Here is a 15,070-nt window from a genome sequence, read left to right on the forward strand (position 1 = left end):
TTCTATTGTACTACCTGCAACTGAAGTAATAATAAACATAAATATTCCAATCATCAGGATCATAGATGGAAACTGGATGCAATCGGTACAACAGTTACCGTGATTTCCCTCGTTTCCCAACAATCTCTCCCTAACTTCAAAATTTTGACATTTAGTTACTTTGTTGTTTTATTTTACAGAAGTGACTACAGCTGAAAATCACTAGAAAAGTTTCTTGTTGCTTTGCAGTAGATTTTCTTCGCTGCTTCCTAGTACATGGAGCTGTCTCGTCATCCACTGTCATCAATATCATGGCAAGAGAAAACTCAGTGCTCCTCCATCATACAACGACTTCTTGTTCATTTTTCCAAGTTTCAGAGGAACAATGACTGAACTGGCACACCGAATGCCCCCGAGAATCAACACAAAAACGATTCCCCTGAGTGCATAATTTATGGACTCCTATAAAAGCGATAGAACAATGCGCCGAATGGCGTACAAGTACGAACCTAGGGGACTATGGAGCTGAGAAAAAGACAACAAAGTAGTCATTCATTATTAGTATTACTCGCACTCTGGTAATGATATAGTGGGAGAGGAGATTGACACGAACTGAGGACAATTAAAAAAAGGAGAATGTACGCACGAATGCAGTACAACCGGTACACAATTCGTTAGCGGAATAGGAGCAACTGAGCTAAGGATTGTGAATCCATAGCGTTATAAAATCAACGAAGCGGTGAATTTTTAAAAGTTCACAATCATCAACCCAATATGTACATTTGAGCTTACGCCCATCTCGCAGAGCGATCACATATGGCGAAAAATCTACAACAATATTTGTTAAAAGAACTCCGACTCCGATATACAATAGAGAAAATGAAATAAGCTCAGGTCAGGCCGAAGTTAGTGATTTTGCCCGAAAGTAACAGTTCATAGAAGTCTGACAAAATCGCTGCTCAAGCTATACATATATTCTGACCCCTTCGTGAAGTACAAGTAAATATTTGTAGCAAAGAAACATGTACAACGAACGTAACTCTTAAGAGAAGAACCTTATTTTTGAGAAGGAGGCACAATGATGTATGGACTGAATGGATGGCATACAATTATAACTCGAGCTTTCCAGTATAAGCAAGGCGTTACAGCACAGGGGAAGCAGACACAATAAAATAAATATACGTATTTCAATCGACTAAAGTGTTGGATTAGGCTGAAACAACGGAGATGTCCAGGTCCTCTGAAAAAAAAATAACTAGGACCTACTTTATATTTGATAGCGTAGACTAAAGGGATTAAATTAGCGGTACTTATGGGTTTAGCAAGGACATGGAGAAAAAGAGTGATCCTGAGTAATGATTACCGAAATCTCCTGTTCCTGAATCCTAATCCAACATTGTAAAAGATGCAGAAACTGATACATGCATGCATATTCATTGCTCGAATGTTGTTTCTCTGATACAGAAGTTCTCGGACAGAAACTTCGAGTTCGATTTACACTCGAGACACGCAAAACCGACATCGAGAACTGCATGCTGCATGGATTCATCACTTTTTGATGCGTTTCGTCTCACTTTTCTTAGTGAGATTTCTTAGAGCGGGAGAAATACCCTGTTGAGATGTCACCACCCTGAAAAAGTCAAAACATTAATCAAATCGGCTGCCACAGGACATGCTAAACGTGGAAAGCAGTTAGGGTCGAGAAAGACTACGTCTGGAGAAAACAGCCGTCCATTATCGAGTTACGAGAACGAGGGACCCACACTTCTTTAATCCCACTCATGTTCCTTTTTTTCCAGACGAAATCTTTTTCGTATAGTTAAATATGGCAATTTCAACCATTTCACAACCAGAACTGAGCTCAGTGCGTATGCTACGAAACTGTGGAGAAACTTAAAACTATCACAAACACTACGTAAATAAAACAGCAATAAGATCGCATGTGTTACTGGGGACAACAAACAAAATGAAATGCACAGCTGATTTTGTGAAAACAAGCGTTACAGTACGAGAACATTACCATTTGTGTGCCATTCGCTTCAGTAGATCTGAATAATAGTTTGCTTTATGGGTATATTTCTGCAACTGGAGCACGAAAAAGGGAAACTGCCTTGGAAATGGCTCACTTTTGCTCGCGGAATGACGACAATCTGTCCACCGCGTTCGGGCTTTTCATAGATATCCTTCCAATGATGCGTGCGTTTGTGGATGCGCCACCAGTTGTAGCCGCATGAAGTGCTGCCCATTTGTCAGCAAGTTCCGCTTCACTACGACGTAGTCGTTCCTTGAAATAGCAATAAGGCAGAGAACTAGATCACTAATATACAGAATTAACGAATTCTATGAAATGCCATCGGGATCTTAAATGTATTTTTGTTTTTAATATGCCATAGCTAGTTGAAACTTTTTGTAGTTCCCGGAACTCGTCCAGCAAAAGCAAACTGTATCAAAAAATGGACACGAATGAAGTGTTAACAAAAAAGGCCACATATACCCAAATTTTAGGGGAACCGTCTGTGGAACTAAAGATATACCGCGGGAATGACAAGAGATACAGCAACACCTGCCGAACAACGCAAAGATTTAGCAATGTGACCGAATAAAAACCCAACTCAAATGTAGAGGAAATGTTCAGAATGGAACCTGTCTTTTTCTACTTTAATAGGTTTGGCTCGAAGAATAAAAGGAAAATAATGGGTGTTCCAGCTACAGGAAAGCGTGTCATGCAATCAACTAACCAAGTTTACAGTTATTTTTAAAAGGAAGATTATATGACAAAAATCAAATCCTTTATATAGTTTGCAATAAGATTTACTGGTTCTGGCATTCTAAGCTGTCGTACAACGGTCGTACAACACCTAAGATTGAATATTTAACTTTTTTGCCTGGTTTACTATAGAAAAATAAAGCTTACACTCAAGAATGTGATGTCGTACGAGATATGAAAAAGGGTACATCTGGTCTGGTGTCTATTTACAAGGGAACTAAGGACTTTAGCACTAAATATTTTTCACTCGCGGTGCAGAACATCCCTCATATTCTGAACAATTGGTTTTTGAACAACTAGTCGCGAAGCCTGTATTCCTAATGTTTCCGATCCGTTAGTTTTGCTGAGCAGATCCCATTCTGAACAAAAACGTAGCTTTCCTGCAACAATGGGCAGATCTGTCGCGCAAGTCGTGAATGTGTCAGCATCTCAATTTCAGACTTTTGCAGTAAAAGACAATGGAATAAAAGAATACCAACATTCTTTCTCATCAAGGTGCAAAATGTGTTCAACCGTGTGCACCTTCAATTCCGGCAAGGCAAAGGGGTTAACGAATGCATATCGCATGGAGAAACAGCGTGAGTTTCGGCAAATGCGCTGCGCCCATGCGGTCGAACACTTTCGGCATCCATCCTACGGAAAAGTCCCAGAAAACAAGAGTCCCTTCGAGAATATCAGCTTACCTTTTCCAGAAGTAACTGCTCCTCTTGTTGTTTCTGTCGTTCCTGCTCAACACGTAGCTCTTCGGCCCATTGTTCCAACTCCCGCCGACGACGTGAATCCTCTTCGCGAACTTCTTGTTCTTTCCTGCGCAATGCTTCCATGGTGTCAGAGGCCAACATACATGACGACACTACATTTTGCGTTCTGTCTTTCATTGCGAGTCTAGTTTTGCTCCTGTAAGAGTCAAGCATTAAGAAAAGAAACTTTCCATCTCGAGTGTTAGGGCAAACGTACAAAGATATTTCATTTCGCAGATGGTTGTTCTCTACCTTGAGCTTAACAACATCCCGGATAAGATTCGTCATAGCACGTCGAGCTTTTAAGTTAAGGCCAAGCTGGAAATGACATAATAGCAACAATACAGGCAAATCGGAGAACTATTCAGTCCACTGCTGGATCCCACCGGCAAACGATGCGTCTTTTCATCGATTTCCAGTTGCTCCCGGCGTTCCTCGTTCAGCTCGTGTCGTTCTTCTTCGTCGTCGCTCTTTTCGCCGCTACCGCCATCTTGACTAACGCTCATTCGGGGGACCGTTGTATGTCGACGTATGGTTGACTCTGCAAGAAAAATTAGAAGTTATAACGCACTGAAGAAAGATGTTGAGACTTCAGATGTTATAATAACAACGATGACACTACGTATATAGATAGAATTAATTTGTTTGTCCGTGCTAGCAAAAACCAGAAGAGTGCGGAGGGAAGAGAGGGCGCAGACAATGACAGGAAAAGGAAAGATTACCAGTTGGCGAGTGGTCGCTATTTTTGAGAGTAGGAGAACGTTGTTGGAAACTAGGAGTGAAGAGATGAATTTAATATCTTCAAATAACATTTCAAATTAGTGTAAAGGGAGAGTTAGACGGAAAGGACTGTAAGAATGAGTGCTTACCCTGAGAAATCAATAACGTTCTGTTATAGCGAAAACGCAAAAGGATTAAACTTCCAAATAGCAGTGAAGCTCTACTGCTGTTGGTTTTTTAGCGAATAAATAAACTAACTAATAACAAAACAATCTAGCGCTAACCAAGTTCGAAATGCCAAACACAATGAAGACTGCGCTTTTCTTGAACTGTGAGGTATGGGGCCAGAACGTTACTTTTGATCTCTCGTATACAACCACCCACAAGTCGTACTGGATCAGTTGGAGTATTTTTTGTATTAGCTCCTCATTCCTGTATTTTGGTAGTTTTTCCTTTTTTTTCTCGTATAATAGTGTATAAGTAGGACTACTCACATAATTACATAATGCCACATCTAAATGACAAATACACTTATTGTACATGCATACGACCCACCCTTGGGTTGTACAGTCGTCAGTGGGTGTAAGTGTAAAACGAACGTGAAAGATCACGAAGAAAGGTACTAAGTCAGAAAAGAAAAAGTTGGGAGTAGCAGGTAATTTCTAGGAAGAAGCTTAAGGGTATTGAAATTTTGTTTGAAAAAAAAAAACGAAACCTGGCTCAGATCAGAAACGATGTATGTGTCGTAAAAACCTGCTCCAGTTGAAACAAAGCCTAAGATTTTGCACAAGCATACTTCGTACTTTCCATGCATTGATCTAACGTCGTAGTCACACGTAAAAACGGATACGAAACACCACTTTCGCATATTAGCGCACAAATAACAGCTACTGTCTTCTCTGTAGTTTTGCAATTCTGTCATGAAGAAATGAAAGCATATCGAAAACAAATTTGAGACCCTTTGTAATTTCCTACTTCTATCAGCACAAAATCCAAAATTTTGTCGATCTAAAATTTTATTATTTCATTTTTCGTAGTTACTATAAATCAGATTAGGATCATGAGCCCAACTACCATTTACATGGTTAGAAACTTGATTAAACCACGTAGTATCGACAAAGAATTTGTTTAAAAAGTCACACCATACTTTCTTTCCCGGAAGTTGAAGGTGAGTGAGAGTCAGAAGGCCCCGTTGTTCCGTGGAATGTATGGATGCGTCGTGGTCGTTGTCCTCGCCCACTGGCACTACTGTCACTGCTTGATCCACCGCCATCGGAATCAGGTGTACCGTCAATCGCAATTTCAGCAGTGACGTCGATAAAGCTCCAGAGCTCCGATTCACGGGCTACACAGGCATTTTCAATCACTGCAAATCAGTAATTTAGTAATGTGAGGTAAGCACATTTCTCGTGAACACGAGAACCATTCGAAGCAAAAAAAGTTGAAGAGGAGCTAATAACAACACACTAAGATCTTTGGCTTCACCACATTTTTGGTATGGTTTTTAACTATAGAAACTAATCCAAAAAATTTGCGAACAACCCACATCTATTGAGAGGTGCGGTTCGGGAAACACGCAGCTCGCGACAATGCTGTCGTACGGCTTCACGAATACGATCCGCAACTTCAGGGCGTTGTTTTAAAGGCAAAGAGTGCAGGTGAGTTCGCAAATCGTCAAAGAATTTCATCAACGACAACATGTAGTCTTGAATCAGGCGCTCCTGGGAGTTCCTCTGTTCTGGAATGAAAAGCAAAAACATCTTAGAAGAACTCATAATCACGCACAAATAAATAGAAAATGAATAATGAGAAACTTTAAAATAAAAATAAGTGATAATTTATGTAAGAAAAGGTTCCACCATTAAATCTCACCGAACATCTCATCCAACTTGCGAAGCCATGCGTCTTCTGCTTCCTTCTGTCGTTTCAGCTGTAATTGTCTTTCTTGCTCGAGTTGACGCGCAGCCTCATCTTCGTTTCGGGGCGACATCCGGACTAGAATGTAAGACACTTCAAAAGTAATACATATTCAATTGATCGTAAGGAACTGTTCATCGCATTAAAGAGTCAGAGCTTGCCTAATTAATCAAGGAATTTCATCCAATCATTTCATATCCAAGCATATGAAATGACTGGATGGTTGGGTTTAAAATAGATATGGCTATAATAATGTGATATGATATAGCTTAATTTATGATAAAGCTGATTCTGATGGCAGCTTCTGTTGCTGGGGTGCTTTGCCAAAATACGTTAAAGGTTTGGGTACAAACTATCTCTGTATACTGTAATAAGTTGAAAAAGAAAATGTCAGTCTATTTGAATTCAAAATGAGCCCATCTAAAACAATGTCTCCACAAAATTCGAAAAATTGTGCTCCTAAAAAAACATGTCCGCGAAGGTCATATCCGGCACCCATAGTGCACAAGAAGGAAAATTCGACTTAAATACTTCTATTTTTTTGGAATACTACGAACATTAATCGACTTACTAACTTCAACACTTGCTATTCCGAAAAAAAAAAACGTCGAAGGCAGTAAAAGCCCCACTATCACTGTGAGAAAAACGTAGACACTTCATTTTTATAAGGAAAAAAAGCTTTTGAAAACAAAGCTCAAATTCAAAGGAGTTTCGCAAATAAAAGAGACGCTGTCATCTGAAATCGCAACTCAAAAACTCAGATCTAGAATAAACTCATGAACAATCAATCATGAATAATAAATAATCTCATGAACAAAGTGACAAGATGAATCTAGACGTAAGAACTGAAAGTTTGAAGAACGTCTTAAAGGATTGTAATAAGCAATATAAAAACACTACTTTTTCCTTAAGTTTATGGTGACAAATAACAGCGCCGTAGACTCAAACACATATGCAGCCAAGTATTGAGGAAGCAAATGTCAATAAATAGGTATTGAATTTGCAAACGGCATACATTTTATGCTGAATAAATGGGGGAACACACTTTTCCAAATGAGGCTAAAAGTATAATACAATTTAGTTCACAAAGTTGTCGGTGGTCATTGTCGGAATCGACGCAAATGCGAAGATGGGACTCGAACAGCAGTCCGATGTGCTAGGAAAATGGTACTATGCAGCGGAGCGCACGTCGGACAACGGTGACCGTCTGGTCGACTTGTGCAACAACAACAAACAGACGGGCCTCATCATCCACGTTTAAGAGGAATCATCGACACCATCAGCTCACGTGGCAGGGGTCAACCTTTTTAACGCCTGAGGAGCAACGCAAGCGGAAGATGAGGACTCTTAAACTTCAGCTCGACTACGTTCTGGCGACGAACATTCCTCAGTCAGATATCCGAAAATCTAGAGCTGTTTGGGACGTCGCGTTCGACTCTGACCACCGTCCAGTTCTTCTCAGCTTCAAGATTCCACAAGAGAAACCGAGGAGTTCCTCTTCAACCGGAAATCGACATGGCAGGTCTGAAAGACGATGAATGCAGAAGAAAATTCCGCCAACGTGTGTCTATTCATGTTGGAGTACGGACCAGGAAGAAGGTTGGCGATGCGGATTCCTTAGTCCTTAGGAAAGTGCATCCAGGACGCTGCAAGGGAAACGCTCCCGGTTCTATTGCCGCGGAAGAAGTTTGCCTTTGCGTTTGCGGAAACAAAATCCACATACAATTCTGTATGTGTCGCGCGCAGCGCTGGTGACTTCAACCAGGAAAAGCGTCTTAGAAGGAAGGTGCGTCGTCAACTACAACAAAACCGCGGTTACAAGTGGACGTCAAGAGCGATGGAGTTTGAGAAGGCGTGGGAGGACAAGAACCCGCGGAAAGCCTACGCTCTACTAAAACAGTATAGCGGCAAAATGAAAAGATGTTCCCATGTCCTCAACAGTGCTAATAGGGTAGCTTTCAGTGAAGCAACCTTTCCAATTTGGAAGGAACACTTCAAGACCTTGCTGAACCGGCTAGCACCGTCAACTCCTGAACTCGAACACGTTCATAGACCGACATATGCGGTTAACGAGGAGCCACCGACCGAGTCGGAGGTCCTGGTCTGTATTCAGAAAATGAAGAATAGAAAATCTGGTGGAGACGACGGGATTAGCGCAGAAATGCTAAAATATCTTCCTCCGTCTGGGATTCATGAGATGACAAAGATCATCCGTTCAATATGGATAAACGAAAGGATACCTGATTCGTGGAGACACGCTATCATAATTCCCCTCCACAAGAAGTTATCCGTCACGGACCCAAGGAATTATCGAGGAATCTCTTTGCTGCATGTTATGTACAAGGTACTGGAGCGCATTATCCTGGACCGACTCATTAAACATCGCGAAGAAACAACGCGCGACGAGCAAGCTGGCTTTCGTCCTGGCCGATCTACGATTGATCAGGTGTTCATCGTCAGGAGAGTGATCGAAATCTGGCAGCGGTATTCGAAGCCAATGCAACTACCGTTTCTGGACTTTGAGGCCGCGTTCGACTCTCCTCACCGAGGCCGTCTTCTCAACGCGCTTCGTGCCGATGGAGTACCAGGAAAGTTCGTTTGCTTGCTTGATGACATGAATCAACGAACAACTGCTGCAGTTCGAACACCAGCCGGATGTACAACACCGTTTGAAGTGGTAACTGGAGTAAGACAAGAGGCGGTTGCAGGACCCTTCCTATTCAATTTCGCCATCGACGACATTATACGAAGAACAGTCGACCAGTGTCCTGCCGACATTGTCTTAGCACCACCAGGGTGCCCCTTGACTGACCTCGAGTACGCCGACGATGTTGTTATATTCGCGGAAAGCAGTACGAAACTTCAACATGTTGTCAACCTTGTATCGAAGCTGGCTGCAGCCTACGGACTACGCCTACGCCCTGATAAATGCAAGCAGATGTGGATCTCTTCGAGACCTCGAACAGGAATCAGGGTGGAAGGACAACCGATAGAACTCGTCGATGAGTTCTGTTACCTGGGCTGTATGCTGAAGAACAACAGCAGCTACGAGAGAGATGTTCAGCAAAGATGCGCTAAGGCCACTTCTGCATTTAACTCCTTAACGAAATGTCTGTGGTCGACCCCCATCACCAACGAAGTCAAGCTGCGAGTCTACCTATCCGCAATTCGCCCCATCATGATGTACGGATCGGAGACTTGGGCAGCACCATCAACGGTTATGGAGAAGCTTGACTGCACGGAACGAAAGCTGCTTAGACGGCTACTTGGCTACTTTTGGCCTGGGGATGCCACAATGAAGATCTTTACGCAGAAATTGATGTGGTTTACCGGCGGATGACACGTGGAAGATATCAACACCTTGCACCACCTTCGAAAGCCGCTAAAGTAAATCGTCTTCGCTTCTTTGGTCATATATTAAGGAGACCGGCAGATCGCCTTCTTCAACGAGTTCTGAGGAGTTTGCCGGGTTCGAGGTGGAAGAAACCACCTGGCCGAAAACGGAAGTTCTGGACTGGGGGGGAAAAAAAGAAAGCACACTCGGCGTGGATAGGCAGTACAGGCGAGACGTAAGGTTTCGCAGAACATGGAATAGCGACGAATGGATTGATTCTGTGCAAGCTCTCGCAGAAGATCGAGAAGGTTGGGCAGAGCTGTGTTTAAGGACGGCACACCTCGGCGAAGATGCGGGTAATCGCGTCAGGCGATGACATCAGCCCGCCGATTAAGTCAAGTAAGTCAATTCACAAAGGTCCCGTGAAAAATGTCTCTTGGTTAGTTTTGTATTTATACTCTAAATTAAGAACCTTCACTAAAGAAAATGTCGCTCTAGATGCCTCCAAAAAAACAAACAGAAATTCTTGGAATTGGTGGACCACACGACAAAAACGTGGGTGCCCCTGTTTTTGCTTGGAGTATCCTGAGAGAAACAATACAAAACTTCCACTCACCTTTCACTGGTGCACTATGTATTGCTGTTTCAAGCGTTTTTATCCATTTAGTCCGATCTGTTTTCGAGTTGAACTCTACTTCCAGCAATGCAGGTTTGGTGATTGCTCCCGAAATGATCATCACCGAAGCACTGCGATCAGCCGGTCTCAAAATAAGACCACTCACTGGGAATACAGACTGCTCCTGAAATGCTTAGTTGAAATGACTCAATAAATTGAATTAATAACACAAATTTCCTTGAAAATGTCCGCCTCTAGTCAGATGTTCCCATAGAAAATTTTAAAAAATGAATTCCACCACTTGAATGTATAATTCAGAAGAAGTGGACAATTTCATAGGTTACTACTTCTCTGCAAAAGTCTTCAAGAAGTTATTCTTGAAGTAGTGCTCTGAAGGAAAGATTAAGGAGAAACCACTAACCTGTTGAATGAACATGTACTTCTGGTTGCTCCGGCGTTGTAAACAAACGAGAATGTCATCAAACAACACCATGAATACTGCAATAAGATTTTCACGTGAATAAGTTGTAAATAAATAGATAACATGCTAAAATTCCCAGCCAGCTTTCCTCAAAATAAGCCAGAAGCCTAGATCTCCTGTGCGGCCCAAGATTGACGTTTCCCTCTAGAGACAGAAATGTTGGAAATTTGCGAAAGCAATGTTCCTAGTGATACGGGCATTACAATTATATAAATACATATTATTTTATGTCTTTAGAGGTGGCGTTTGAGGAAATTTTCAATTCTGGATCCCGACTACTAGCAATGGTTTGGGGTGTAGCTTGCACACACATCACAACGAAAACATCAATAACCCTATGCAAGTTCACCAGTTCAGAAGCATCTCACAGATCAGTTTGATTGGAGGACTCTTCGCGTAGACGAAATCAACTTCACTCGTTTACATTCTATCACTTTCACGAGTATAATACTTGGAGTAATCTGTTCAACTGATCCGTCATATTCGTCGCGACACTTGCAAACTATCCGAGATCTACATATCTACGAGAACGACCGCAACTATAAACGCAGCCTATGAAGAAAGTGAAAGACCTAATGGATAGTATAGATATCGGGGGTAGATTATGAGTACGAGCGTGGGCTTGCTCCATTCCCTCTAATTGCCTGAAAAAAAACGACAGCAACGGCGTTTCCTTGTTCCAACGACGTACGTTAGAACCATACGGTCCGTCGGCAGCTTACTCATTGCTTTAACTTGAAGATGCAAGGAAACCTTACTGATCATCAAACGATCGATCGTGGCGCGTTTTCACGTATTCTAAAGAAATAAGCACCGTTTCCCATGACTGTGGCTGGGGAGAATTGAGCGTGTTCACATTCATAATCGTACTCTACACCCCTATCCATCACTAGATTGATCCCAACGTTGACAGTAAGTCTCATAGTAATCTGGATGCTTCGCTCGCCAATACACAGCCACCCGTCACTTCTATGGCTGACCATTTCCCCCTTCAATTTTGAATAGCATAATAGGTCTTTTCTTCACATATCAAGGTTTGGCTTTGAAAGTCACTCAGTGATGAAAAAAAGGATGTTGATTCGGATTTTTTCGTTTTCTTTCTGATAGTTACAGCAATTATTGTACTTTTAACTGATTTCCTTGAGCTGTAGCCAAGATTGGTATCGATCTTTATTAAACAGCGGCTAACGTTTCGGCGATATCGCCTTCGTCAGAGCCTGGAAAACTCAAAGCCATTAGTGACCTATCCCCTCAAGCGCCTCATCACCCTACAGAAAGCACCCAAACGGTAAGCAAACTCAAACAGCAACACATAGGCTAGTACTTACCTCATTAGCTAGACTTGTTAACTCAGCAGACCACCACGTACCACAACTACGAGTCACAAGGGTTTTATATAGGGACCTTACGGCCCGCCCTATAGATCAAAACCCGCATAGATCTTGATACGGGGATAACTCGTTTGTGATCGCAATGCACTCATCCTTCTTGTTCATTTTTGGACTTTTGGCGGTTATCCAAAAGGCCTCTAGCGTTCTGCGTGCTGTGATTTCGGACTCGTAGGATAATATACGAACTTCTACCTCTACTTCGGAGTTTGGATGACATATTCTACGGTGTGCTCCAAGTGGGGTGAAGGTTTTTGATTTTGCGAGTCCATCTAGATGCTCCTTGACCCTAATACACAATGGGCGTTCCGTTTCCCCTATATAATCGTCACCGCACAACCTGCACGTGATACGATACACCACTCCCGCTATCATGCAATCACCCTCTCTGCCATACGGGCAAACCACGCAGCTGGGAGTTGTGCAGAGTCGATCATACACACGGTTACGTACCAGCTGACCCTTGAGGTTTGCTGGAGGTATTTCCACAACCCTCACGTCATTCCTTAGACCCGCTTTTCGTAGACAGCCCCGTACTGCTCTGCTCATATCATCAGATATATAAGGTAAACAGAAAGGGATCTTCTCTGGGCCATCCACTACGTTGGGTCTTCGAGCGGGATACCGTGCTTGTCGGGTAGCACCATCTCCAGCTGGGTACCCATTGGATATTGCTACTTTATGGGCCACATTTATAGACCATGCTTTTTCAACATAATCCCGCGTGCTTCAATCTTCTCAATCAGCAGTGTCCGCACATTAAGTTCACAAGGGAGAGACCGATAGACAGCTGGTTGGCTTTCCTGAATGTGCACATTTACTTGCGGAATGGGATATGTAAGACTAAGTGGTACCGGAAACCCAGTAGTAAAAACATCTTAATCCACTATCTTTCAGCGCATCCCAGCAAAATGAAAAAATCTGTTTTAGGTAACATGTACAGAACGGCGGCAAGAGTCTCATCGAGTAGCCAGGAAAAAGCATGATCTATAAATGTGGCCCATAAAGTAGCAATGTCCAATGGGTACCCAGCTGGAGATGGTGCTACCCGACAAGCACGGTATCCCGCTCGAAGACCCAACGTAGTGGATGGCCCAGAGAAGATCCCTTTCTGTTTACCTTATATATCTGATGATATGAGCAGAGCAGTACGGGGCTGTCTACGAAAAGCGGGTCTAAGGAATGACGTGAGGGTTGTGGAAATACCTCCAGCAAACCTCAAGGGTCAGCTGGTACGTAACCGTGTGTATGATCGACTCTGCACAACTCCCAGCTGCGTGGTTTGCCCGTATGGCAAAGAGGGTGATTGCATGATAGCGGGAGTGGTGTATCGTATCACGTGCAGGTTGTGCGGTGACGATTATATAGGGGAAACGGAACGCCCATTGTGTATTAGGGTCAAGGAGCATCTAGATGGACTCGCAAAATCAAAAACCTTCACCCCACTTGGAGCACACCGTAGAATATGTCATCCAAACTCCGAAGTAGAGGTAGAAGTTCGTATATTATCCTACGAGTCCGAAATCACAGCACGCAGAACGCTAGAGGCCTTTTGGATAACCGCCAAAAGTCCAAAAATGAACAAGAAGGATGAGTGCATTGCGATCACAAACGAGTTATCCCCGTATCAAGATCTATGCGGGTTTTGATCTACAGGGCGGGCCGTAAGGTCCCTATATAAAACCCTTGTGACTCGTAGTTGTGGTACGTGGTGGTCTGCTGAGTTAACAAGTCTAGCTAATGAGGTAAGTACTAGCCTATGTGTTGCTGTTTGAGTTTGCTTACCGTTTGGGTGCTTTCTGTAGGGTGATGAGGCGCTTGAGGGGATAGGTCACTAATGGCTTTGAGTTTTCCAGGCTCTGACGAAGGCGATATCGCCGAAACGTTAGCCGCTGTTTAATAAAGATCGATACCAATCTTGGCTACAGCTCAAGGAAATCAGTTAAAACTACGTTTCAACATGACGAGATTCAAAGACAGTCGAACATGGGCAATTATTGTACTTATCCGACATTGCCTGTAAATCCAGACGCTTACCTTTTTCAACCAGTTTGGTGCTGGAATTTTTCATGCAGACATCTCCCAAACACATCAACCGCCGCTGGCCGGATCCTACATGTTTCATGTCCATATCGAGATCTTCCATCTGAAAAAAGTTTCAGTTCCACTTCCTGAAAGAAAGGAACGTTTTCTCCACTAACAGTGAATGTGATGCGCACTACTCCTGATGGCTTTTCCTTGTCAACAAGGTAGAGGTTGGTGTGACTTGAATGATCAAAATGCGATCGTACGTCATCCCAACGTTGAGCCATCTGCGCCATAAGTAGATTGTTATCTATTTTCATTGCAAAACGTTTCGCTGCCTGGAAATCATCTCATTTAAGTTATTTGATCAAACATATCTGAGCGAATCGAACATAAAACATTGTGCTAGAAAAAGTTTCAGAATAAACAGAATTATATTGAAAGAAAAAAAATCAAGTTGAAGGGCTGTCTGTTATAAAATATCTCATTTTGTGAGTCACAAAGACGCATGGTGGGAATGGTGTATTATTCCCTCGAAAGTGAATCAAATTCAAGTGATCAAGTGAAAATGAGATTTGCACAAACTGAATTGAGCAAAAAAAAAGTTGCCGGGCATAAATTCGTATTGGAAGTTTTCAAATGATTAAAAGTTTGAAGGGTTGAATTAGTCGATCAAAATGCATAGTAAGTGTTCGGAGAAGCAGCCTTCTTGAATTCAACAAACATTTCCAGAAAGTCAAGTAAATGAAAACATTAATAGGATCGACTAGGTGCATAGGTGCAATAGTTAAAAGCCGGACCTTCTTCAGGTGAAGGGGGTTTAGCTCATGGGGTGCAGCTCAAGTATGATTAGGTGGCTTCTTGTTTAATCTATATCCCCTACACTTTCCTCCAATTTCCTAATGGGTCAAACCTATGGCTATGGTGGCCAAAATACAGTTCAGGAGTTTAATAGGTATTGTTCGTGTCAGAACCCTTGGGTATTCTCGTAAACGTGATACAATTTTCTTCTAAAATGCTATCCTATGGAGATATTTTGTGCACGCTAAACGACAAGAAGATAATATACCATCTATTATTTGAAAATATACAGCCATTTGTAG

The 15,070-nt window shown here is 42.4% G+C and overlaps 3 protein-coding genes across 9 annotated transcripts in view; 1 reads left to right on the plus strand and 2 right to left on the minus strand.

Annotated features, from left to right (window-relative positions):
• Window positions 1-1,174: 1,174 nt before the first annotated feature.
• Window positions 1,175-6,682, minus strand: RB195_006480 (uncharacterized protein; the record flags this gene model as incomplete). Of its 3 annotated transcripts, XM_064179582.1 has the most annotated exons (11): window positions 1,175-1,219; window positions 1,343-1,514; window positions 1,590-1,609; window positions 2,000-2,027; window positions 2,106-2,263; window positions 3,430-3,643; window positions 3,704-3,804; window positions 3,873-4,027; window positions 5,354-5,572; window positions 5,753-5,944; window positions 6,079-6,196. In XM_064179582.1, 11 exons carry the CDS (start codon window positions 6,194-6,196, stop codon window positions 1,175-1,177), a joined length of 1,422 nt encoding a protein of 473 aa, XP_064036527.1. The 3 variants fall into 3 exon arrangements, with proteins under 3 accessions (XP_064036527.1, XP_064036526.1, XP_064036528.1); XM_064179583.1 differs by lacking the exon at window positions 2,000-2,027 and having other exon boundaries at window positions 1,343-1,434; window positions 1,554-1,609; XM_064179581.1 differs by lacking the exons at window positions 1,175-1,219; window positions 1,343-1,514 and adding an exon at window positions 6,655-6,682 and having other exon boundaries at window positions 1,559-1,609; window positions 6,079-6,201.
• A 570-nt stretch (window positions 6,683-7,252) lies between these two features.
• Window positions 7,253-9,463, plus strand: RB195_006481 (uncharacterized protein; the record flags this gene model as incomplete). 2 transcript variants are annotated; one of them, XM_064179585.1, is made up of 3 exons in its annotated part: window positions 7,253-7,322; window positions 7,535-7,722; window positions 7,766-9,463. In XM_064179585.1, 3 exons carry the CDS (start codon window positions 7,253-7,255, stop codon window positions 9,461-9,463), a joined length of 1,956 nt encoding a protein of 651 aa, XP_064036529.1. The 2 variants fall into 2 exon arrangements, with proteins under 2 accessions (XP_064036529.1, XP_064036530.1); XM_064179584.1 differs by lacking the exons at window positions 7,253-7,322; window positions 7,535-7,722 and having other exon boundaries at window positions 7,961-9,463.
• A 403-nt stretch (window positions 9,464-9,866) lies between these two features.
• The window catches only part of RB195_006482 (uncharacterized protein), a gene marked incomplete at both ends in the record, with an annotated part of 61,609 nt that continues 56,405 nt past the window's right edge, over window positions 9,867-15,070 (minus strand). For all 4 annotated transcript variants that reach the window (XM_064179592.1, XM_064179590.1, XM_064179591.1 and 1 more), the window contains 5 exons: window positions 9,867-9,916; window positions 10,074-10,257; window positions 10,495-10,571; window positions 13,980-14,088; window positions 14,144-14,305. In XM_064179592.1, coding sequence (XP_064036531.1) covers window positions 9,867-9,916; window positions 10,074-10,257; window positions 10,495-10,571; window positions 13,980-14,088; window positions 14,144-14,305 — 582 coding nt within the window. The remainder of the gene's footprint in view (window positions 9,917-10,073; window positions 10,258-10,494; window positions 10,572-13,979; window positions 14,089-14,143; window positions 14,306-15,070) is intronic.

The sequence above is a fragment of the Necator americanus genome, chromosome I (genome assembly GCF_031761385.1).
Source record: "Necator americanus strain Aroian chromosome I, whole genome shotgun sequence".
In the NCBI taxonomy this organism is placed as follows: Eukaryota; Metazoa; Nematoda; class Chromadorea; order Rhabditida; family Ancylostomatidae; genus Necator; species Necator americanus.